This window comes from Lepus europaeus, chromosome 23, assembly GCF_033115175.1.
Source record: "Lepus europaeus isolate LE1 chromosome 23, mLepTim1.pri, whole genome shotgun sequence".
Classification (NCBI taxonomy): Eukaryota; Metazoa; Chordata; class Mammalia; order Lagomorpha; family Leporidae; genus Lepus; species Lepus europaeus.
The window spans coordinates 9,278,588-9,303,395 of NC_084849.1; the positions used below are offsets into that span (position 1 = coordinate 9,278,588).

General features: G+C 45.0%; 1 protein-coding gene across 4 annotated transcripts in view; it reads right to left on the minus strand.

Moving 5' to 3' along the window:
* The window catches only part of HECTD4 (HECT domain E3 ubiquitin protein ligase 4), a 205,048-nt gene that overhangs the window by 135,668 nt on the left and 44,572 nt on the right, over positions 1-24,808 (minus strand). For all 4 annotated transcript variants that reach the window (XM_062182491.1, XM_062182490.1, XM_062182489.1 and 1 more), the window contains exons 2-6: positions 14,089-14,606; positions 8,589-8,678; positions 7,752-7,882; positions 1,051-1,159; positions 262-400 (exon numbers count right to left, since the gene is read on the minus strand). In XM_062182491.1, the coding sequence (XP_062038475.1) occupies positions 262-400; positions 1,051-1,159; positions 7,752-7,882; positions 8,589-8,678; positions 14,089-14,606 (987 nt within the window). The remainder of the gene's footprint in view (positions 1-261; positions 401-1,050; positions 1,160-7,751; positions 7,883-8,588; positions 8,679-14,088; positions 14,607-24,808) is intronic.

Genomic DNA, 24,808 nt, shown 5'->3' on the forward strand with positions numbered 1-24,808 from the left:
CGGCCAGGCACTGTGCTGATCCGAAGCCAGGAGCCAGGTGCTTCCTCCTGGTCTCTCATGCGGGTGCAGGGCCCAAGCACTTGGGCCATCCTCCACTGCACTCCCAGGCCACAACAGAGAGCTGGCCTGGAAGAGGAGCAACCGGGAGAGAATCCAGAGCCCCAACTGGGACTAGAAGCCGGGGTGCCAGCGCCACAGGCAGAGGATTAACCAAGTGAGCCGCGGCGCCGGCCAAGACAAAGCCTTTTTTTTTCTGCTTACCTGAAGGGTGTTCTGGTCAATGACCTGGAAAAGGGAGTGAGGTTTATTATCAAAAGACACAGGCCGGTGGAGAAGACAGCCACTGCCAAAGGCCACCCAGCCTGGCTCCAGCTCCTCGTTCCGGCAGTATACAAACCCTCTGTGGAAGACAAAGGGACACAGGCAGAGTCACGGGCTGTACCGTAAGCTACAACAAACACAACATTTTTTATCTAACTTTAAAAATGACTAAGTATGTAAAACATCTGATAGAGAGTGACAATATCACATTCATTTTAAGACAGACTATGGCAAAATTAATTTTCCACAATGAGTTTGAGAGGAGAAAAAGTTGGGGAAAGGTTTAAGTAAATATAAATGAGGCTGCCAACTGTGGTTTCTGTTGCTTTGGGCGGCAATTCATCCATCTTATATTCTAGCTGAAAATCACTGCTAACACGATGGCATATCCAAGTATATAAGTTTTTAACTAGAAAAATGTCTATTTATCAACCCAGAGAAGTCACTGGCATTGTTATAGAAAGCCTGACCACAGAGGAATTTCTGGCTGGAAACAATGATCTGAGGGCTACCAAACACCTTGGTCAAAACAAAGCTAAAATGCATTAACAGAACAAGATAGGAAGAAGCGGCAATAAGAGAAGACTGGAACCCCTTGAATTAATCCAGATTTGTTCCTTGGTTTACGGCTGCACAGGGAATCAGGATGCACCCCCAGAGTCTTCACAGAGATTATGAAGGGAGGAAAATGTTCCAGCCAAATCATTCAGCAAGTCCCATGCAACTGACCTGAGAGTGCCATGTAATCCAGACCCCAGTTTGCTTACTCCTCTTCCAACTGAGTTAGTAGTATACAGGTAGAGGCCATCTGCCGTGAGACAGCGTCCCAAGTCAGCATCTGAAATCATGTTTTCACAGGCAAATTATATATATGCTTTTTCTAATGAAAAAGGCACTAGGAAGTTGAGCCAAAGATAATCTCCTACTTCTAAAAGCGCTGCAATGTAACTTTCAGGGAAGATGGCTTAACTCCCCAAATCAACACCCAAAGTACATGTGGGACCAGGGGACGAGATCATTGAAAGAGACTGGATACTTATTAGCAGGGGAACTAGGTTCAGCCCGCAAAATGTTTTTTCTGTTTTTGAAGAGGAAAAATACTAAGCGAAGTTTAAACATTTCTAAGATGAAACTACTAAGAGTTTAACACTTTAAAAAATCATTTATTTATTTGCATTTTACTTGAAAGGCAGAGACAAGAGAGAGAGAGACACAGATAAAGAGTGAGTTATCTTCCATCCACTGGTTCACCACCCTAATGGCCACACTGGGACAGGATGAAGCCAGGAGTCAGGAATGCGGAGCCCAATCTGGGTTGTTATAGAGAGCCTGACCACAGAGGAACTTCTGTCCCATGTGGTGGCAGGGACCCAGGTACTTCAGCACTGTCAGCTGCTGCCTCTCAGGCTGCACATTAGCAGGGAGCTGGGACTGGAAGCCAAGCCGGAAATTGACCCCAACCGCTCATATGGGACTGGACATCCCAAGCGATATCTCAACTTCTGTACCAAGTGCCTGCCCCAAGAGTATAAACCTTTTAGTAATGACTGCATCATAAGAAAGGCATGAGCTTTACAAGACTGGGGCACTCACTGGGTGACCTGAGACCTCTTTGAACTTCAGTTTCTTCATCTGTAAGGTAAGGATAATCATAGGTACCTCAAGGGTTACCCTAACGGTTAAATGAGAGGATACAGGGTGTAACACCTATACTGCTCTCTGGTACAGAGCCAGTGTTTCATACAGGACAAATGAAATTATGCTAATAACTAATGGTATACATTGAACTAAAATAAAATCTGCTTCTGATGAGATCCTAATTTTGGTTTCTGGAGAGACATAGCACAAAAGTGTATTTTTCTACTTAAAAAAGAGCAATTGTGTTTTCCCTTAGCTAGACCTTCCCCAGTCTAAAATAAACAGCTGGGGCCAGTGCTTGGCTTAGCAGTTAACATGCTGCTTGGGATGCCTGTGTCCCATATGGAAATGCCTGGCTTCAAGTTCCTGCTCCACTTCTGATCCAGCATCCTGCTGATGCACACCCTGGGAGGCAGCAGGTGATGGCTCAAGTACTTGGGTCCCTGTCACCCACATCAGAGACCCAGGTATAGTTCTGGGATCCTGGCTTAGACCTGGCTATTGCGAGCATTTAGCTGGCGCTGTGACATGGCGGGTAAAGCTGCCGCCTGCAGTGCCAGCATCCCATATGGGCACTGGTTCAAGTCCTGGGAGTGATCCAGCCTCTCCTTCTCTCTCTCTTTTTTTTTTTTTTTTTTTTTTTTTTTTTTTTTTTTTGACAGGCAGAGTGGATAGTGAGAGAGACAGAGAGAAAGGTCTTCCTTTGCCGTTAATGGCCGCTGCAGCCGGCGCATCGCGCTGATCTGAAGCCAGGAGCCAGGTGCTTCTCCTGGTCTCCCATGTGGGTGCAGGGCCCAAGCACTTGGGCCATCTTCCACTACATTCCTGGGCCATAGCAGAGAGCTGGCCTGGAAGAGGGTCAACCGGGATAGAATCCGGCACCCCAACCGGGACTAGAACCCGGTGTGCTGGCGCCGCAAGGCGGAAGATTAGCCTGTTAAGCCATGGCGCCGGGCCTCCTTCTCTCTCTTTGTAACTCCAGGGAATCCTATGAGGATTTGATCCCTTTATGAACCTTGTGATAGATGAATGTGTGGGGATGGCTAATAGTGGACAACAGAACAATATTGGAATGGTGGTAATATGAGGAAATAGTATCATCATGTTAGAAGCCTTGGAACGAGTATGACTGTTCAACAAAGAAACCCATGTGCCCTCTCCAAAGGACCTGTTTTACTATGATGTAAAACTTGGGTCATGTACATTTTCATATTAAACTTTTTTGTAAAATAAACTTTTGTGAGTCCAAAAAATAAATAAATAAATAAATAAATCTTAAAAAAAAAAAAAAAGTGAATCAGTGAACAGAAGATCTCACTCTCTGCATCCTTGCCCTGGCCTCCACTGTTCTGCCTTTTAAATAAAAACAAATTGTTTAAAAGAGAATATCATTTAAATAAATCAACAGTATATATATATATATATGTGTGTGTGTGTGTGTGTGTATATATATGTATATATATATATGTATGTATATATGCTATGAAATGGTTTACTACCTTATATTCTAAAGATTTTCCTTACTAATAAGACTTATGGGTAAAACTTTCAGTGTTTATTTTCATAATCATTTCATTCACCATGTTTAAGTAGAATTTGTCCACCTGACCCATTTCAGTTTAGTTACAGGAAATTCATGGCACCAATGAAATTAGTACCGTGTATGCTATCATCTCAGATTCACCCTGCTAGAGTGAGTGTTGGCCTGGTAGCTGAGCCGCTGACTGGGACACCTGTATCCCATATCAGAGGCCTGACTGCAGCTTCCTGCTACAATGCGCACGCTGCGAGCAAGTCACAGCTCAAGCTGTGAGGTCCCTGTCACCCAGATGGGAGATCTTGATCGAGTTCCCAGTTCCCAGCCTAGGACTGCTGCAGGCACCTGGGAGTAAACCAGCAGATGAGTGAGCACGCGTATGTGCTCTCTCTGTATCTCCACCTCTATCTCCCAAATAAAGAAAATATTTTTAAAAATTCAGCCTAATAGGGGCTGGGCCGCCCCTCCCATGGCACGACTGCTCTCCCAGCCCTTCTTCCCTCCCTCGCTGGGAGGGTGCATATGGAGTTTAAAAAAAGAAAAAACAAGCAAACAAAAAACTCAGCCTACTAATCTGAGACAACTAGGACCTGTATCTACTAGTTCATCCAAAAAAAAAAAAAAAAACACCAGTAAAAGTGGGTAATCATCTTTCAAATATTCATCTTACATCATAAATATTTTAACTTAAAGCTTAAAAATGCATTTATTCACCAATATTTAGATAAAGGCCCAAGGCCTCTCAAGCATGGGTCTGACAAGGAGTAGAAGTAAGGGGGTGGACTGAACAAGACTGGCCAGGAGTTGATGCTTGTTGAAGCTGAGTGATGAGTACACAGGGTTTATTTTACTACTCCCTAAATTTCTGCCAGTGTTGAATGCTTCAATATTAAAAAATCACATACAGGGGCTGGCACTGTGGCATAGCGTGTTAAGCTGCTGCCTGAAACACCAGCATGCCTGTGAGCACCAGTTCAATTCCTGGTGCTCCATTTCCAATCCAACGCCTTGCTAATGTGCCTGGGAAAAGCAGCAGAAGATGGCCTAAGTGCTTTGGCTCCTGCACCTGTGTGGAAGACCCAGATGAAGCTCCTGGCTCCTGGCTTTGGCCCGGCCCAGTCCCACTGGTTGCAGCCATATGGGAAGTGAATCAGTAGATCAAAGATCTCTCTCTTAGTAACTCTGCCTTCTAAATAAAATAAGTAAATCTTTTTTTAATTACATAAAATTGCTCTAAAAATTATTCTAAGGAAAACATTCCGTACCCAGGTGCAAAACAAGATGATAAAAAGCAAACAGATCAGCTTAATACCATCATCTCTCATGAGAGACTCCCCCTAGGGAGATACCAAATGGAAGAAACAAAGAAGGGGTTTAGGTTCTGTGTGAATGCGTACGTTTGAACCATGTCTGAGACCTTCCTGAGTACTGCAGGCTTTTGTTTCTCCAGTTGACTCTGATCGAGTCGGGAAAGGTAATGAACCAGATCCAGAAGCCTTGCCTATGGACCAGCGCTGTGACATAGCAGGTAAAGCTGCCACCCGCGATGCCAACATCCCATATGGGTGCTGGTACAACTCCTGGCTGTTCAACTTCCAATCCAGCTCCTGTGAATGTGCTTGGGAAAGGCAATGGAGGATGGCCCAAGTGCTTGGGCCCCTGCAACCCTGTGGGAGACCAAAACAAAGCGCCTGGCTCCTGGCCTCAGACTCACCTGGCTCTGGCCATTGTAGCCATTTAGGGAGTGAACCAGGGGACGAACCATCTCTCTCTGTCTCTCCCTCTTTCTGTAAACTCTGCCTTTCAAATAAATAAATAAATCTTAAAAAAAGAAGAAGACTTGTCTCTTCCTCTCAGCCTTCTCTAAGAAAAGCAGTGGGCTGAGGAAAGGCCCAGGCCCTGGGCTGAGAGGTGCACGGGGGCCTGTTGCTCAGATTGCATCCATGCCAGAAAAGACGTGCCATCGAGGGCGGGAAACAAAGGGGTGGGCAGAATAGGCTGCTGATCCCACCCCAAATGAGCACCAGGCTCTTAGAGACTCGCTCTGTCAAGTCTTTTTTTTTTTTTTTTTTAAAGACATTTATTTACTTGAAAGTCAGAGTTACACAGAGAAGAGAGCTAGAGAGAGAGAGAGAGAGAGAGAGAGAGAGAGAGAGGGCTTCCATCTGTTGGTTCACTCCCTAGATGGTCGCAATGGCTCAGGCCTTGGGCCATCTTCTACTGCTTTCCTAGGCCATAGCAGAGAGCTGGATTGGAAGTGGAGCAGCCGGGACTAAAACCGGCGCCCATATGGGATGTTTCAGGCCAGGGCTTTAACCCACTGTGCCACAGCCCCAGCCCCTGTCAAGTCTTTCTAAAACATTCAACTTTGTTGTGGAAACAATTTACTAGGTTTTTAAATTCACATTTTATCAATTATGCAATACTTAATGATATAATAACGTCATCAAGTACCAATTACAGCAACAAATTGGTTTGGGAGCAAGGCTGACTCTTGTGTAGTTCCACTGGCGGGAGCAGTGGTGCACAGACATGGAGAAGACTCAGTCGGCCATGGAACTTTGGTGGGCCATGGCACTGGTCTAAGGAGAGGCCTAATCCACCTGGTAAGTCAGTTAAGTGGAGTGATTAACAGAGCTGCTTTTTCTGAAATAATATATTTAACTGGGGTGGGGGGCGGTGCTGTGGCATAGTATGTTAATCCTCTGCCTGCTGCACCAGCATCCCATATGGGTGCTGGTTCTAGTCCCAGCTGTTCCTCTTCCGATCCAGCTCTCTGCTGTGGCCTGGGAGCAGTAGAAGATGGCCCAAGTCCTTAGGCCCCTGCACCTGCATGGGAAACCTGGAAGGAGCCTCCAGCTCCTGGCTTTGGATAGGCCCAGCTCTGGCCGTTGTGGCCATTTGGGGAGTGAACCAATGGACAGATGACCTTTCTATCTCTCCCTCTCACTATCTTTAACAACTCTACCTCTCACATAAATAAATAAAATCTTTAAAATACATATTATATATATGTATGTAATATATATATATTATATATATATATATATAAAACTGATATGTGAGCCTGTAAAACTGTAAAGACATTTTAATGCAGCCTGCTTTGTTTAAAGGAGATATTTAACAATTCATGCTTCCTTGAATCTTTCTATTTTGTGCTTTTTGGACAGGAGGGTTCATTAACACACACACTAAATTACTAAAAGAATAGTACCAAGCAGCAAGACCTGATACTCATTTAGCAAACAAAAAAATTCAGCTCAAGGCTCCCATGCCAAGCTCACATACCTAGGAACCAATTTAAGTAATCAATGCCTCCTTGGCAGTGGACGGATGATAACTTTTCCTTGTGAGAGTAAGGCCTATCCATTTTCTTACCTCACCAAGTATCAGCTTTTATACTTTTACTGATAAAACAGACAATGAACACACTGTATAGGAATCTTGAGCTCTTTTTTTTTTTTTTTTTTTTTTTTTGACAGGCAGAGTGGACAGTGAGAGAGAGAGAGAGACAGAGAGAAAGGTCTTCCTTTTTGCCGTTGGTTCACCCTCCAATGGCCGCTGCGGCTGGCGCACTGCGCTGATCCGAAGACAGGAGCCAGGTGCTTCTCCTGGTCTCCCATGGGGTGCAGGGCCCAAGCACTTGGGCCATCCTCCACTGCACTCCCTGGTCACAGCAGAGAGATGGCCTGAAAGAGGAGCAACCGGGACAGAATCCGGCGCCCCGACCGGGACTAGAACCCGGTGTGCCGGCACCATTAGGCGGAGGATTATCCTGTTGAGCCATGGCGCCGGCCTTGAGCTCTTAATTAAAAGGAACACACTGGGTTATATCTAAATCATTGTCAAAGATCCAAAACCATTCTTTGTACCTCTAAATGTCAATACCAGAGGGCCAGTGCTGTGGCACAGCAGATTAAGCTGATGCCTACAACGTTAGCATTCCATGTGGGCACCAGTTTGAGTCCCTGGCTGCTTCACTTCTGATCCAGCTCCCTGCTAGTGTGCCTGGGAAAGCAGCAGAGTGTGGCCTAGGTACCTGGGCCTCTGCACCCATGTTGGAGACCCAGAGGAAGCTCCTGGCTCCTGGCTTCAGCCTGGCCCAGCCCTGGCTGTTGCAGCTGTCTGGGGAGTAAAACAGCAGATGGAAAACCTCTCTTTCTCTCTGTAACCTCTCTCTCTAACTCTGCTTTTCAAATAAATTAAATAAATCTTTTAAAAAATGTCAACAGCAGAAATAAAACCCTTACTTTACCTTTATTTTCAGAACTGGAGCCAGTATTGCTGTCAGGTGCAGGCAACATGTCTTCATACCCCCATGATACTATGTGTTTGCCTCCAAGCAAGCAGGAGGGGGATCCAGGCCCCCCTTCCAAAAGCAACAACCTATAAGGGGGGTGGGGTGGGGAATCACAAAGACTCAGAGACAACCCATTTAGCAAGAAGATTAAAGTCTATTTCCTCAAAGAACAAAAGCTCAACTAGTTTTACATAAATATTACACATCTGAAAAGATAACATATATTTTAAGGCAAAAAAATATAAAAGCAGTATTTATATAAATGTTGATAAAACTGTGTGTAAAATGCCTATTTTTATATATACATGTGTGTGAGAACAAGACAGAAATAGAAAGAGGCAGAGGGGGGATGTGAATTAGGAAGCACAGAAACTAAAACATTAGAAATGGTTATCTTTGGATAATGAGATTATAACTAATTTTCACTTTCTTCTTGATACCTTAATATATTATCATCTCAAATTTACAGTAAAAATGCATTAAAAGTTATTGCATCTTTTAAAGACACAAAAATTTAAAAGAATGAAAAATAACATGCTCTAGGAACACTGTCAAAGAAGGTAAGCTAAGACAAAATTCTTACTTAAGAAGGTAAATATGGCTCTACTTATTTGGAAATATGAATCATTAATTGACAAGAGCCTAGGAATCTTTTTAAAAGAACTATATTGCTAAAGTTGTACTTATAAAATTTGTATTCCTTAAATAAAAGGTTTCTTTGGTGGGGGGGGAGCCTTAATGCACAAGTCTGCCTTGATGGAAGGAGAGCAGGGGCCCAAGGTGACAACTTACCTATACAGAACATCAGCCACAGGCAGGGACCCTAGATCAGTCTGTTTCTGTAACAGATGAACTGTATGCACAAAGGTTTTCAGTGATCCCCTAAGAATAAAAGGAAGCAACAGAAAATCATCAAAACTGACTGTCAAATCATGGAAGCTGTTAATGTTAATTTTGTTAGCCACATGGGAAGGTTCTGTCAGTCAGAAGATGTGTGATACAAAATACACTGGATCCTTAGCTACCACCATTGGCTCCTGGGAGCAACACTGTGCCAATTACGGGCCTGCATTTGGAAAGGTAAGCAATTTCCCTAACACAAAAGTTCAAAACAGAAAACTTAAGCACAAAGAACTTCTTGTTTTCATCACCAAGTTGCCCTCTAGTCTTGGGGAGAGATGTCATAAAACGAGATCAGTACTTAAAGTCTAACAATATTTCTAGGCTAGCTTTTCAATATCTTTGTTAAGCTGATCCATTTTGGATAACATCTCCCTGAACTCCATCTCATTAAGTGTGAATGGAAGGGATGCATCCAAATAATTAAGACTTCCTGCAGAGCCCCTCCTCTGCATCCTCCTGCTGAGAAGCGTGCAGCTGAACACTCGCACAGCTCACACCACCGGCTCCGGCTCCGGCTCACACCACCGACTCCAGCTGGCACCACCGGCTCCGGCTCACACCACCGGGGGCCCGGCTCACACCACCGACTCCGTTTTGGTTCCCAAGGCTCTGGGAGGTCCATAATGCGGTCATCAGGATCTAAAAGAAGGCGCTTTTAGGACTTACCTGGCAACATCCCAAGTGTAAATCACTACAAAAACACTTCCTGAACTAAGTGATCACCTGGATCAGATGGACTGACTTTGGCTGGCTGCCTTATTCTCATAGCCAAGGCTTTAATTACCAGATATCTCATGCCTAACCCCCAAAAGAAACGGAATACCCAGCACTGGACCAAGTAGGCCTAGAGTCTAATTGCTCCTTTTACTACCTCTAGTGTCCAGAGAATAAAAACCAAAGAACAGTATAAGACAGGGAGGCAGCAGATCAAGTATAGAAACCCAAGTGGGCTCTGAGACCTGGCTCTGCCACTCATCACAATTCAGTGACGTTATCCAACTCCTATGGATTTTTGTTTCTTCATTTGCCTAACAGGGATATCTCCCTTGGGAATAGTAAGGGCCAAAAAAAAAAAAAAAAAAAAAAAAAAAAAAAAAAGCAAAAACTTCAACCTTTGGAATGTTTAGATCTATTGACCAACTATAAGGAATTGTTTCCTGCCAGACTCACTCAGATCGTGAGTAAAATTTACCATGCAGCATCGTGGCACAGAGGTTAAGCTTTTCCCTAAGATGCCAGCACATAAGTTGGGTTTGAGTCTCAGTTGCTCCACTTCCAATGCAGCTCTCCGCCAATGGGCCTGGGAAGGCAGGAAGATGGCCCTGAGTACTTGGGGTCCCTGCCACACTCATGAGAGACTTTGATGGAGTTCTTGGCTCCTGTCTTTGGCCTGGTCTAGCCCTGACCATTGCAGCCATCTGGGGAGCAAATCAGCTCTTGGAAGATTCACTCTGTGTGTGTGTGTGTGTGTGCGTGCACGTGTATGACTCTGCCTTTCAAATAAATAAAATAATTTTTTGTAAAGAAGAGAGTAAAATTTAAACTTCTTCCACAGTGTAACAGACCCTATACGATCTGGGCCCTGCTGACCTCATTCCTGCCTGCTCCCTTAGATCATGCTGCAGCTGCCTGCCCACTTTGCTATCCCTCAGATAACTCGAGCTCAGAAAGAGCAGAGTTCTTCTGCCTGCCATTGCTTTTGCATAGAACTCTCTGCCACTGGCTCTTTGGCATGGCTGGTTTTTTCTCATCTTCTAGTCCTTAGTTCAAAAGCCATCTCTTTAGTAAGGCCTCCCCTGGTATGTCTGTCACTACCTCCACTTAGTCAAACTCTTGATACCCTAGTTTCCTTTCCTACAGCAAATACCTCTCTCTAAATTCTCTTTTACATGTATTTGTTGCTTACTGCCTCCTTCACTCTCACATAAGTTCTACAGTTTTAAGGACCATCTGCACACTCATGACTGTATCACGAACCATGGGATCATATACCACCGTCCCGTGGGAAGAGCGCCTTGTAGGTAGCAAGGTTTTGCAGAATACATCATCACCCAGAGTCCAGTCAGCTGTTAGCTCTGCACCGCAGTGGCCATAAAACCCAGCAAGGAGCCTATACAGCAGAGGTGTTCAATAAACATTAGCTGGCTGAATGAAATATCGCACCATAATTTTTTGGAAAAGCTGCTTTGTCTTTGAGAGCATCAACCTCAAAAATATGCCCATACATCAGTAATAGGCCCATAACATTATTAAAGGTTTTGATCTAACACTGAAAAGCACGTAATTTCTGAGGTAAATAAAGACCAGAACAAGGTGGTAATATCAGCAACAGAATATAGGAGTTGTCTAAAACAAACACCAAGAAGATTTTTATACTGACAATAATACATTTATCTTCTGCATATGCAGAAGGTAAGTCAATCCAATATAAAGGCTCTACAGGGAAACTTATTATTTCAGTATCAGCCAATAACATCATTAGAATTAAGCACATATGGGCTGGCGCCGCGGCTCAATAGGCTAATCCTCCACCTTGCGGCGCCGGCACACGGGGTTCTAGTCCCGGTCGGGGCACCGGATTCTATCCCGGTTGCCACTCTTCCAGGCCAGCTCTCTGCTATGGCCCGGGAGTGCAGTGGAGGATGGCCCAAGTGCTTGGGCCCTGCATCCGCATGGGAGACCAGGGGAAGCACCTGGCTCCTGGCTTCGGATCAGCGTGATGCGCCGGCCGCAGCGGCCATTGGAGGGTGAACCAACGGCAAAAAGGAAGACCTTTCTCTCTGTCTCTCTCTCTCTCTCACTATCCACTCTGCCTGTCAAAAAAAAAAAAAAAAAAAAAGAATTAAGCACATATGGGGCATGCATGGAGCATAGCAATTAAGTACACAGTTGGGTGGCTGCACAGTGGGTTAAGCCTGTGTCCCACATCAGAGTGCCTGGTTTGGGTCCTGGCTGCTGTTCTTCCAATCTAACTTCCTGCTATGCATCCTGGGAAGCAGTGAATGATGACTCCAGGACTTAGGTCACAGAAACCTATGTGGGAAATCTGGATGGAGTTCCTGTATCCTGGCTTCAGCTTGGTCCAGCTTTCAATGTCTTGTGGACCATTAGAAAAAAAAAAGTCCCCACTCAGGACACCCATGCCACATACCAGATTGTACGTTTTGAGTCCTGGCTATTCCACTCCCAATTTGGCTTCCTGCTAATGTGCACCCTGTGAGGCCACATGTTATGGTTCAAATACTTGGGTTCTGGCCACCCAGGTGAGGACGCAGAGTCCCAGGTTCCTGACTTCAGCCTGGCTCAGTGCTTGTTGTTGTGGTCCTTTGGGGACTGAACCAGAAAATGGAAGCAGACGGAAGATCTCTCTCCTCTTTCTCCCCTCCTTTCAAATAAAATGAAAATATAGTTTTGAAGAGAGAGAGATGACAGCCAATAAATCTTAAAAAACAACAAAAAGAATTAAGTACATGGGGCCAGCACTGTGGTGTAGTAGGTTAACCTCCACCTGTGGCACTGACATCCAATATGGATGCCGGTTCCAGTCCTGGCTGTTCCACTTCTGATCCAGCTCCCTGCTAATGGCCTGGGAAAGCAGTGAAAGATGGTCCAAGTCCTTGGGCCCCTCCACCTATGTGGGAGACCCAGAAGAAGCTTCTGGTTCCTGGCTCCTGGCTTCGGATAGGTCCAACTCTGGCCGTTGTAGCCATTTGGGGAGTGAACCAGCAGATGGAACACCTCTCTCTCTGCTTCTGCCTCTCTCTGAAACTATACCTTTCAAAAAAATAATAATAATCTTTAAAAAAAAAAAGAATTAAGCACATAAGCACATGTCAGGATTTCCATAATCCAATTGCTGTCTTCAGGGTTCTAAAACTAGGTTATGGGAATTTGCTTAAGGCAAAGAAACTGACAGTACTGGTAACATTTTGTCTTAAAAATAACTTTCAATCACTTGAAAGTCAACTTTGAAAACTTAAAAAGAGAAACAAGGAAAGAAGCCTTATAACTAAGAACTCCATAATCCTCCAGGAAGTTTTCCCACATATGCTTGGCTAAAAAGGGAAGATTCCCACTCAAGAAAAAATTCTGAGGGAGAGGGACAGATTAGGGACAGTAGTGTCAGACCATGCTCCTAACTGGGCCCTAGACAACTGGTCGAGAGGAAGCCAAGGGTGGTAAATTTTTTTTTTTTTTTTTTTTTACAGGCAGAGTGAACAGTGAGAGAGAGACAGAGAGAAAGGTCTTCCTTTTGCCGTTGGTTCACCCTCCAATGGCCGCCGCGGTTGGCGCGCTGCGGCCGGCGCACCGCGCTGATCCGATGGCAGGAGCCAGGGGCTTATCCTGGTCTCCCATGGGGTGCAGGGCCCAAGCACTTGGGCCATCCTCCACTGCACTCCCTGGCCACAGCAGAGAGCTGGCCTGGAAGAGGGGCAACCGGGACAGGATTGGTGCCCTGACCAGGACTAGAACCCGGTGTGCCAGCGCCGCAAGGCGGAGGATTAGCCTAGTGAGCCGTGGCGCCGGCCAAGGGTGGTAAATTCTATTCTCACAAATACTTGCCAGTGATCGTGTGGGTTACTGGGCAGGGGGAATGGCAACATTTCCCATGGTCTGTAGATCAGTAACACCACTAACCGGCACACTATTAAATCTCGAGAGGTGCTGAGTAATCTTTCAATTACACTGATGGAGGCAAGCATCAAGTCCCAGAAACGTAACTTGTGACTGAGTCCAGGTGAGCAATAACCCAGCAACCTGCTGATGCACCCCTTATAGACAGGTATGAGCAAAATTAAAAGCTCTGCAGATTTCTGACCATCCTCCCAGGAGAAAGGCAGGTGTAACATTCTTTGCTGACTACTTTGATGTAAAACATTAACCGTTTAAGGGATGAATATGAGAGTACTTCAAAAAGTTCACTGAAATGGACTAAAAAAATAACTTTATTTTGGTGTAAACATTTTTGAAATCCACGCATATGAGGGGGTCTTAAAAAGGTTCATGTAAAATGCAAATTACCAGAAAACTATGTGTGAATTTCAAAATTTTTTCACATCGAAATAAATGTGTCTTTTGATTTCACTTTTCCATGAGCCTCGTGACGCACCCTCATAGATATGGCAAGGGTTGACTCTGCATTTTAAGCTGTTTAAGCTGTTATCATGGCATAGCAGAAAGAGAAAACTCAAACTTGGGTTCCAGCTCAGGTGCCTGGTGCCAAATTTTGCTGACAGCTTCTTTTACACTGTCAAGCCTGTGAAATTCAATCCTGAAAGCAAAACAAACATCACTTCTAGATGCTAAAACTCCCGTCAGACATACTGGGCCTGTTCTTCACCAGCCCAGCCCAAGTAGCAGTGGTCATGACATTACCAATTTCCCTCACCTGGCACATGCCAAGGCCACCAGGGCAGCAGCAGCATTTTCTTTTTGCTTGTGTGGGATGTGTCGGCCTGTATCAGACGTCTCCTCCAGCCAGGAGCACAGCAAAGTTTCAATTCCATTGAGACAGTCGGCAGGCTCCTTGGTCAAGCTCAATGGCTGGCAGTCACGAAGGCAGTTCAATAGCACCTCAGCAGTTATGTTACAGAGAGAAGGGTCCGTTCTGCTCTGGGACTGAATAAGGGGGAAGACCAGCAGGAGCCCCATTCGGGACGTAAAGGGCGCTTGCTCGGGTTGCTGCAACAAGCCCTGGCGTTTGAGCAGGGCCAGAGTTTCCTCATCGCCCGAACTTTCCCTTTCATGCTGCTCTTCCAAGGCCAGCTGGCGCTGGGCATTCCACAGTCCCCGCAAGGCATTCAGGCGGTATTCCAGCAGGCGGGCATAGGCATTGCTCTGGTTCCCACAAACGGAGCGCAAACGTTCTGCTAATTCTGTCGGGTTCTTGGTCTCGAATGTTAAAATCTGAAAGAAAAAAAAAAGACAAGAGCAAAGTGGGTATGTATTGCTCTCACCAAAGTTATCTATGGAAGCAAGTATTTCTAATTATTTTAATTGCAACCAAGTAGAAACCATGTGTGTAAAGCCAAATCTTTGCTAACGGAGATTGCTCCCACTCCAGCCCCAGCTTTCCTGCTAACACTCCTAATAAAATTAGGGTCAGACTAACTGAAAGAACCCAAATCATAAAAGAATACAGTGACGCATAATGTCAAAGTCAGGAATTAATTCAAGCAGTTGAGTTTAGGTACACACAGAGCTGTGAGCAGCCTGAATAGACCATTGTAACAATGCAGAAAGGGGACACCCTAGAGGCCAGCACATGTCTGCCTGCCTCTCAGTAGACCAGAGGCACGGCAGGAAGAGGCTCAGCATAAAAGCAGGGACGATTCTGCCAGGTCACCTGCACCGATGCTAACATGGGTCACAGCTCACTTTATTTCTCCTACAAACCCACAAAGTACTTCTCTATCTCAACTGTTACCTTCACATACTTGACAACCCAATGAAACAAGAACTTCCAGAACAAGGCAAACACTGTAACCGCCCTGCTTAGCTATATATGTAACTAATTAAACGAAATTCTAAAAGGTGCTCACAGTTTTAAAACATAGAGACGAAATGGAAGGAGCAAGAAGCTAAAGGGAAAAAGGCAAGCTGAATCAAAAGCTGCTCAGTGAACTGAGGACAAAGAGGAAAGGGCAGTTAGACAACAAGCACTGGCACAGGGAAGAGGCAGCCAGTAGAAGAGACATCTAAAAGTAAAGGCAAAAACTTGGAAACTCATTTTCATGCAACGAGGCAGAGTGATCTCAAATGATGAAAGAAGTAGAAAGCTTTGCGATCAGCTTGAACTGGTGCACTTACAGTGCCTGAATGAAACATTCACATCATAGGGGAAGCTGCTCTGGAAAACCAGATAAATGGAAAAAAAAAAAAAAAAAAGAGCAATTCAAAAAAGAGAAAGGAGAAGCTGAGGCTCACATGTGACAAGCAGTGATGCATATCCAAGATAGCAGAGAAGGGGCCAACGCTGTGGTATATTGGGTAAAGCCCCAACCTGTAGTGCCGGCATCTCTTATGGGAACTGGTTCCAGTCCCGGCTGCTCCACTTCTCGTCCAGCTCTCTGCTATGGCCTGGGAAAGCAGTAGAGGATGGCCCAAGTCTTTGGGCCCCTGCACCAGTATGAGAGACCTGGAGGAAGCTCCTGGCTCCTGGCTTCAGATCCGTGCAGCTACTGCCACTGGGGCCAACTGGGGAGTGAACCAGCAGGTGGAAGACCTCTCTCTCTCTCTCTCTCTCTCTTTCTCTGCCTCTGTAACTCTTTCAAATAAATAAGTAAATCATTTTTAAAAAATGCAGAGAAGTGAACTGATAGAGGTGTAAATGGCAGTAAAAATTGATCCGGGAAGCCAGTACTGTGGTGTAGAAGGTTCAGCTTCTGCCCTTAGTGCCAGCATCCCATATGGGTGCCAATTAAAGTCCCGGCTGCTCCACTTCCAATCCAGCTACCTATTTTTTTTTTTTTTTTTTTTTTTTTGGACAGGCAAAGTGGACAGTGAGAGAGAGACAGAGAGAAAGGTCTTCCTTTTGCCGTTGGTTCACCCTCCAATGGCCACCGCGGTAGGCGCGCTGCGGCCAGCGCACCACGCTGATCCGAAGGCAGGAGCCAGGTGCTTCTCCTGGTCTCCCATGGGGTGCAGGGCCCAAGGACTTGGGCCATCCTCCACTGCACTCCCGGGCCACAGCAGAGAGCTGGTCTGGAAGAGGGGCAACCGGGACAGGATCGGTGCCCCGACCGGGACTAGAACCCGGTGTGCCGGCGCTGCAAGGCAGAGGATTAGCCTAGTGAGCCGCGGCGCCGGCCCCAGCTCCCTATTAATGTGCCTGGGAAAGTAGCAGAGGATGGCCCCAGTGCTTGGGCCCCTGCACCGACATGGGAGGCCTGGAAGAAGCTCCTGGCTTTGGCCTGGCCCAGCCCTGGCCATTGCAGCCATTTGGAGAGAGTGAACATACAGGTGGAAGATCTCTCTCTCTCTCCTCCTCTCTCTGTATTTCATTCAAATAAATAAATAAATAAAATCTTTTAGAAAATTTTTTGATCAGAAAATGATATGCAATTGCTAATTAAAGCTGTAAATATCTTTCCTGCTGGAATGAATCAAGATGGGAAGTGACTGCTAATTACACAAGCATATATTTTCTGGAGCCAAGAGAACCACCTAAGACGCTACTGGCCAAGGAAAGTCTCCAAAACCATGGCCCTCATCAGACGACATAAACAGAGGTTTCTGGTGAATTTTAAAAGAACATGGAAAGGTGCCTTGAGCAGAAGAATATTTCCCAAAACCATCTGAAGAGCCATCTGTCCATTTCACCCTGGACAACAGAAATACAGAAACTTCTAAGACACATTTTTAAAGCACATCCAGAGAACACACCTGAAAGATGGAGAAAATAGCAGAAGCAATGCTTGGCAGGACAAAGAAAGATTGCATGAAATAAGGAACTTGCTGACAGAAGGAAAGAAAGCTGCTCAAAAGTATTGAATGCAAACAGCCAAGAAATGTCTTGGGAATCCTTGTCTTGGGAATCCTGTGGGGTGTACGTTCTTAGAACAGAACTGAAAACACTGTTAAAACAAGACAACAAATTTCAACTCAAAAAATTAACTACAAGTTATCATTTAACGATATGAAAAAAAAAAAAAGTTCACAGTTTAAAAAAAAAAGCCAGCCAATTTAAGATTCAGAGTGAGCCCAGCTCGCAGATCAGAAATAACATCCAGGGGCCAGTGTTGTGGCACAGCAGCTAAAGCTACTGCCTGTGACACCAGCATCCTATATGGCACCAGTTCCGTGTCCCGGCTGCTCCACTTGTGATCCAGCTCCCTACTAATGGCCTAGGGAAAGCAGCAGAAGATGGCCCAAGTGTTTGGGCCCCTGCACCCACATGGGAACCGGAGGAAGCTCCTGGTTCTGATTCTGGCTCTGGATTTGGCCTGGTTAGTACTGGCTGTTGTGGTTATTTATGTGTGAACCAGTAGAAGGAAGATCCATCTCTCTTTCTCTCTTTGTCCTTTTCTCTGTAACTCTCACTTTCAAAATAAATAAATCTTAAAAAAAAAAATCTAAATGCCAACATTGAAACCAACAAATCACTAAAAAAAATTAGTGAACTACTGATAATTACTTCAAGGAATCCCATTGGCATTTTGTTGAGTGAAAGACAATTTCAGGGGCTGGTGCAGCAGGTTAAAGCCCTGGCCTGAAGTACCAGCATCCCATAAGGACACTGGTTCTAGTCCCGGCTGCTCCACTTCCAATCCAGCTCTCTGCTATGGCCTGGGAAAGCAGTAGGAAATGGCCCAAGTCCTTCGGCCCCTGCACCTGTGTGGGAGACCTGGAAGAAGCTCCCGCCTCCTGACTTCAGATCGCCTCAGCTCTGGTCATTGCAGCCATTTGGGGACTGCACCAACAGATTAAAGACCTCTCTCTATGTCTCTACCTCTCTCTGTAACTCTTTCAAATAAATAAAAATATATTTTTTAAAAAAGATGATTTCAAAAGGTTATATTCTGCAGTTGATGCTGTGACACAGCAGGCTAAGCCTCTGCCTGCAGCACCGGCATCCCATATGGGCACCAGTTCTAGTCCTAGCTGCTCCTCCTCCAATCCAGCTCTCTGCTTATGGCCTGGGAAAGCAATGGAATATGGGCCAAGTATTTGGGCCCTGCATCCATGTGAGAGACCTCAAAGTAGCTCCTGGCTACTGGCTTCAGATTGGCCTAGCTCTGGCTGTTGTGGCCACTTGGGTAGTGAACCAGCGTATAGAAAACCTTTCTATCTCTCCCTCTATAACTCTGCCTCTCTAATAAATAAATTTTTTTGAAAGGCAGAGTTAGACAATGAGAGAGAGAGAGACAGAGAGAAAGGTCTTCCTTTTCCATTGGTTCACCCCCCAAATGGCCTCCACGGCCGGCGCACTATGCCGATCCAAATCTAGGAGCCAGGTACTTCCTCCTGGTCTCCCATGCGGGTGCAGGGCCCAAGCATTTGGGCCATCCTCCACTGCCTTCCCGGGCCACAGCAGAGAGCTGGACTGGAAGAGGAGCAGCCGGGACAGAATCCGGCACCCCAACTGGGACTAGAACCCGGGGTACTGGCACCGCAGGCAGAGGATTAGCCTAGTGAGCCGTGGCGCCGGCCCAATAAAACTTTTTTTTAAAAACTTATATTCTATATGATTTCACTCATATGACATTCTGGAAAGAACAAGACTAGAGTGATGGAAAGTCATTAGTGATCATCAGAGTTTCGGGATATGGGTGGGGTGTAACTGTATAGGAACAGTATGAGGGATGTGGGTGGGGTGTAACTGTATAGGAACAGTATGAGGGATGTGGGTGGTGTGTAATTATATAGGAACAGTATGAGGGATGTGGGTGGGGTGTGACTATATAGAACAGTATGAGAGATGTGGGTGAGGTATAATTATATAGGAACAGTACGAGGGATGTGGGTGGGGTGTGATTATATAGAACAGTGTGAGGGATGTGGGTGGGGTGTGACTATATAGGAACAGTATGAGGGATGTGGGTGGAGTGTGACTATATAGAACAGTGTGAGGGATGTGGGTGGGGTGTGACTATATAGAACAGTGTGAGGGATGTGGGTGGGGTGTGACTATATAGAACAGTGTGAGGGATGTGGGTGGGGTGTGACTATATAGAACAGTGTGAGGGATGTGGGTGGGGTGTGACTATATAGAACAGTGTGAGGGATGTGGGTGGGGTGTGACTATATAGAACAGTGTGAGGGATGTGGGTGGGGTGTGACTATATAGAACAGTGTGAGGGATGTGGGTGGGGTGTGACTATATAGGAACAGTATGAGGGATGTGGGTGGAGTGTGACTATATAGAACAGTGTGAGGGATGTGGGTGGAGTGTGACTATATAGAACAGTGTGAGGGATGTGGGTGGGGTGTAACTATATAGGAACAGTATGAGGGATGTGGGTGGGGTGTGACTATATAGGAACAGTATGAGGGATGTGGGTGGAGTGTGACTATATAGAACAGTGTGAGGGATGTGGGTGGGGTGTAACTATATAGGAACAGTATGAGGGATGTGGGTGGAGTGTGACTATATAGAACAGTGTGAGGGATGTGGGTGGGGTGTGACTATATAGAACAGTGTGAGGGATGTGGGTGGGGTGTGACTATATAGGAACAGTATGAGGGATGTGGGTGGAGTGTGACTATATAGAACAGTGTGAGGGATGTGGGTGGGGTGTAACTATATAGGAACAGCATGAGGGATGTGGGTGGGGTGTAACTATATAGGAACAGCATGAGGGATGTGGGTGGGGTGTAACTATATAGAACAGTATGAGGGATGTGGGTGGGGTGCAACTATATAGAACAGTGTAAGGGATGTGGGTAGGGTATAATTATATAGGAACAGTGTGAGGAATGTGGGTGTACAACTGTATAGCAACAGTGTGAGGGATATGGGTAGAGTGTAACTGTATAGGAACAGCGTGAGGGATATGGGTGGAGTGTGACTATATTGGAACACTGTGAGGGATACGAGTGAGGTATAACTATATAGAACAGTGTGAGTGATATGGGTGGGGTATAACTGTATAAGTACAGTGTGAGGGATATGGGTGGTATGTAACTATATAGAACAGTGTGAGGGATATGGGTGGGGTGTAACTATATAGGAACACTGTGAGGGATATGGGTGGAGTGTAACTATATAGAACAGTGTGAGGGATGTGGGTGGGGTGTAACTATATAGGAACACTGTGAGGGATATGGGTGGGGTGTAACTATATAGGAACACTGTGAGGGATATGGGTGGAGTGTAACTATATAGAACACTGTGAGGGATATGGGTGGGGTGTAACTATATAGGAACAGTGTGAGGGATATGAGTGGGGTGTAACTATATAGGAACAGTGTGAGGTATATGGGTGGGGTGTAACTATACAGGAACAGTGTGAGGGATATAGGTGGGGTGTAACTATATAGAACACTGTGAGGGATGTGGGTGGGGTGTAACTATATAGGAACACTGTGAGGGATATGAGTGGGGTGTAACTATATAGGAACAGTGTGAGGGATATAGGTGGGGTGTAACTATATAGAACACTGTGAGGGATATGGGTGGGGTATAACTATATAGGAACACTGTGAGGGATATGGGTGGGGTATAACTATATAGGAACACTGTGAGGGATATGGATGGGTGTAACTATATAGAACAGTATGAGGGATGTGGGTGGGGTGTAACTATATAGGAACAGTGTGAGGGATATGGGTGGAGTGTAACTATATAGGAACACTGTGAGGGATATGGATGGGTGTAACTATATAGAACAGTATGAGGGATGTGGGTGGGGTGTAACTATATAGGAACAGTGTGAGGGATATGGGTGCGGTGTAACTATATAGGAACAGTGTGAGAGCAATCTGGGGGAGTAAAGAAACTTCAGTTCCCATGGTATGTGGTGGGGTGGTGGTTATGTAAATCTATATATGTCAAAAATAGTTTTACTATATAATTTTTATTTTATTTATTTAAAGACAGAGTTATAGAGAGGTACAGACATAAAGAGAGAGGGAGAGGTCTTCCATCTGCTGGTTCACTCCCCAAATGGCCGCAATAGCCAGTGCTGAGCTGATCCAAAGGCAGGAGCTCCTTCTGGGTCTCCCACATGGGTACAGGGGCCCAAACACTTGGGCCATCCTTCCCAGCTCTCTCAGGTACCTTAGCAGGGAGCAAGACTGGAAGTGGAGCAGCAGGACTCTAACCAACTCCCATATGGGATGCTGGCACTGCAGGCTGGGACTTTAACGTGCAGAGCCACAGCAGCAGCCCCTATTATATAATTTTAAAAGTTAAAGAAAAATTCTAACTAGGCTACCGTTGTGTTCAATAGGTATCATGAGTAAAGATATACTGAAAGTCAGATTATAAAAAATAAGAACCAGTGCCAGCGCTGTGGCTCACTAGCCTAATCCTCCCCTGCGGGGCCGGTACCCTGGGTTCTAGTCCCAGTTGGAGCGCCGGATTCTGTCCCGGTTGCTCCTCTTCCAGTCCAGCTCTCTGCTGTGGCCCGGGAAGGCAGTGGAGGATGGCCCAAGTGCTTGGGTCCTGCACCTTCATGGGAGACCAGGAGGAGGCTCCTGGCTTCAGATCAGTGCAGCGTGCCAGCCGTAGCGACCATTTGGGGGGTGAACCAACAGAAGACAACCTTTCTCTCTGTCTCTCTCTCTCACTGTCTAACTCTGCCTGTCAAAATAAAAATAAAAATAAGAAGAACCAGTGGTATTTTTACCTAGTTTTTAATACAATAGGCTAAAAAAATAAGGACTGACTAACTGTCCTTCACGCTCAAGTCACACAAAGTGGATTTCTCTACCCTGTCTGAACTCACCACACATAAATTACCCATTTGATTACTTTTCAGATGGTAGCAGATAAAATAATTCATTTTCCTTAAAAATGATCACACTTCAAGAGCAATGACCTGCCTTAAAGCTATCGTCATGTCCAAGAAAGCTAGATTGCCTTTTCCTTCCTTAGTGCCACCCCTCAAAATAAAACAATCAGTAGCCAGCCTCTACCTTTATCATCAATAAACAAAGATTATTCAGATATTTTTCTTGGATGTGAAAAATCACCAAATTTTAAATTTGATTATCAGTTATGAACACCCAACAAAATTGAAATTTGCAGTATTAAAAAAAAAAAGAAAACTTTACAATATTAGTTTTGTGATTTCTTCCATGCAAGACAATTCTTTAATATAAAGTACACATGTTCCACATTTTTATGTATGGTACTGAGATCATCTACTTATGCTACCTGAAGCAACCACTAAAAAATTCAATATAGGAATTTATTGAACTATAGAATCTGAAAACAAGTCGGTAACAATAAATCCAGCTATTTATTTTTATTATCCATCTCAAACATAACTGTTTTTGAAATATATTTCATGGTACATAAAATGAGATATGATATAATCTGTAGCTAACTTCAAATATTAATAATTAACAGATAAAAACTATAAAATATTTCATATTTTTCAACAATTGTATTTTTACAAGTACTTCTGCTAAATTTTAGCATTCTGTGTGAAAGACAAATATTCTGAAAAGACTTGAGTTATAATATAAACAAATGTTATATAATATATACACTTAAATGACTGTTATATTTATTGATTTAGCAATAGCTAAAGCATATTATGCTTTCAAAAATCCATTAGACTACTCAGCATTATTTTCATTTCAATGGCCCCTACGAAAAATAAGAAGTGTCCACTATGCTACTCCCTTTTAGAATTCTGAAGTTTGAAGGTCATGGTCTAAAATCATTTTATAAAGACACCATAGCTTTGGGTTTTAGTAAGTCAACTATGGAGGTTCTATTCTGGTACTTACTAAGATTGGATGACTTGTCTGAGATCCTTACATAAAACCACTGCTTTCAGTAACTGCTCTTGACCAAAATATCCTCAGAAAACTAATATTTTCTCTCTTTCAAAAAGGGGAAAGCTCTTCAAGGAAAAAGGAAGATCCCTGTCATCCTTAATCAGAAGAGCCACTAACTGTACTTTGGCGATAATGCTGAAGCCACCCCAATCAAGGGAGTGACTTCCAAAGTAACTCACGGCCTTAATCTAATTTTTATCATACATAACATATGTCTCTAAGCTAAGCCAACGACAATCACTCTGGAAAGTCTAATAAAAGGTAAGAAAAACATTCTTTGCTAGCCAAGTCAGGCTCTGAACAAGACTTCACTATTTTATTTAAGGACAATTAAAAGCACCAGATCATTTCAGATAATTTCCATTTGGTATCTGGGAAAATACTGGAGAACACAGTAGTCAGCTACGAAGGGAGATGGGAAATGCCGGAGTACGGATGAGCGTGCAGAGGCTTTGGAAGTGGAAGAGAATATCAAATACACACGTAAGACGTTAGCTAAACCAGTCGTTAGCAGAAAAAGACAGAACCTAAGGATTTGGGCATGAACTACTGTAATACCCTAATATGTAAATTTCAATTTTATCTACTTTGCAACTCAGAATAGCACAGAGATAATTCTATAAATGGGTCAAAATCAACCTAAAATCACTTTTTCTAGTATTAAAGCATATTTCTGAAAGAAATAAAAAGAGGAAATAAATAAAAATCTGTCCTGAGGAAATATTTGAGAAATAAAAAGTTGTACTGGGACCAACACTGTGGCACAGTGGGTGAACGCCCTGCCCTGAAGTGCCAGCATCCCATATGGGCACCGGTTCGAGACCCGGCTGCTCCACTTCCCATCCAGCTCTCTGCTATCGCCTGGGAAAGCAGTAGAAGATGCCCAAAGTCCTTGGGCCCGTGCACCCACATGGGAAACCCAGAAGAAGCTCCCAGCTTCTGGCTTCAGATCGGCTCAGCTCCAGCTGTTGTAGTCAACTGGGGAGTGATTCATCGGATGGAAGACCTCTCTCCCTCTGTCTCTCTCTCTCTGTCTCTCAGTGTCTCTCTCTCTCTTCTCTCTGTATAACTCTGACTTTCAAATAAATAAATAAATCTTTAAAAATAAAATAAGTTGTACAGTGACATTCATTGCAGTCTTTTTTTTTTTTTTTTTTTTTTTTTTTTGACAGGCAGAGTGGATAGTGAGAGAGAGAAAGAGACAGACAGAAAGGTCTTCCTTTTTGCCGTTGGTTCACCCTCCAGTGGCCACTGCGGCCGGCGCATCTCGCTGATCCGAAGCCAGGAGCCAGGTGCTTCTCCTGGTCTCCCATGCAGGTGCAAGGCCCAAGGACTTGGGCCATCCTCCACTGCCTTCCCGGGCCATAGCAGAGAGCTGGCCTGGAAGAGGGGCAACCGGGATAGAATCCGGTGTGCCGGTGCCACAAGGCGGAGGATTAGCCTGTTAAGCCACGGCACCAGCCATCATTGCAGTCTTATTTATAACAGTGAGGGACCGGCCGGCGCCGTGGCTCACTAGGCTAATCCTCCGCCTTGCGGCGCCGGCACACCAGGTTCTAGTCCCGGTCGGGGCACCGGATTCTGTCCCGGTTGCCCCTCTTCCAGGCCAGCTCTCTGCTGTGGCCAGGGAGTGCAGTGGAGGATGGCCCAGATGC